Raw genomic sequence first — 553 nt, forward strand, 5'->3', positions numbered from 1 at the left:
TTTCTCCCCCTCCCTCCCCCATCCCCCATCCCCCATCCCCCCGGCCTCCCCTCCCAGCTAACCACAACCACCGCAGTCACCTCCACCACCTCCTCCTCCACCCCCTCCACCCAGACAACATCCACCTCATCCTCATCCACCTCAACCTCAACCTCCAAATCCCAATCCCACACCGGCACCATCGCCGGCGCCGTCGTCGGCACCATCGGCGGCATCGCCCTCGTCGCCTTCCTCCTCTTCCTCCGCCGCCGCCGCCGCCGCAGCCGCCGCAGCCGCAACAACAAGGAGCTCCTCGCCGCCGAGGCAGCGAACCATCATCACCAACCGCCGCCACCGCCACCGCCACCGCCACCGCCACCGCCACCGCAAGAGTTGGAGACGGGGTCGGAGAGGCAGGAGTTGCCGGCGCAGGAGGTCAAGGAGGTGGAAGGGGATCAGGGGTATGGGGGTGGGGATGGGAAGTTTGGTAGTGGTGCTGGTGTTGGGGGGGTGGTGAAGGGGAGGGGTGAGGGGCCGGTGGAGGTGGAGGGGAGGGGGAGGGGGAGGGGGAGGG

The 553-nt window shown here is 69.1% G+C and overlaps 1 protein-coding gene across 1 annotated transcript in view; it reads left to right on the forward strand.

The window, feature by feature from the left end:
- BKCO1_1310003 (kelch repeat protein) overlaps nt 1–553 on the forward strand; it is a gene marked incomplete at both ends in the record, with an annotated part of 2,170 nt that overhangs the window by 1,491 nt on the left and 126 nt on the right. Inside the window, one exon of the mRNA XM_020270989.1 lies at nt 77–440. Within this exon, the coding sequence (XP_020124897.1) occupies nt 77–440 (364 nt within the window). The remainder of the gene's footprint in view (nt 1–76; nt 441–553) is intronic.

This window comes from Diplodia corticola (assembly GCF_001883845.1).
Source record: "Diplodia corticola strain CBS 112549 chromosome Unknown scaffold131, whole genome shotgun sequence".
Lineage (NCBI taxonomy): Eukaryota > Fungi > Ascomycota > Dothideomycetes > Botryosphaeriales > Botryosphaeriaceae > Diplodia > Diplodia corticola.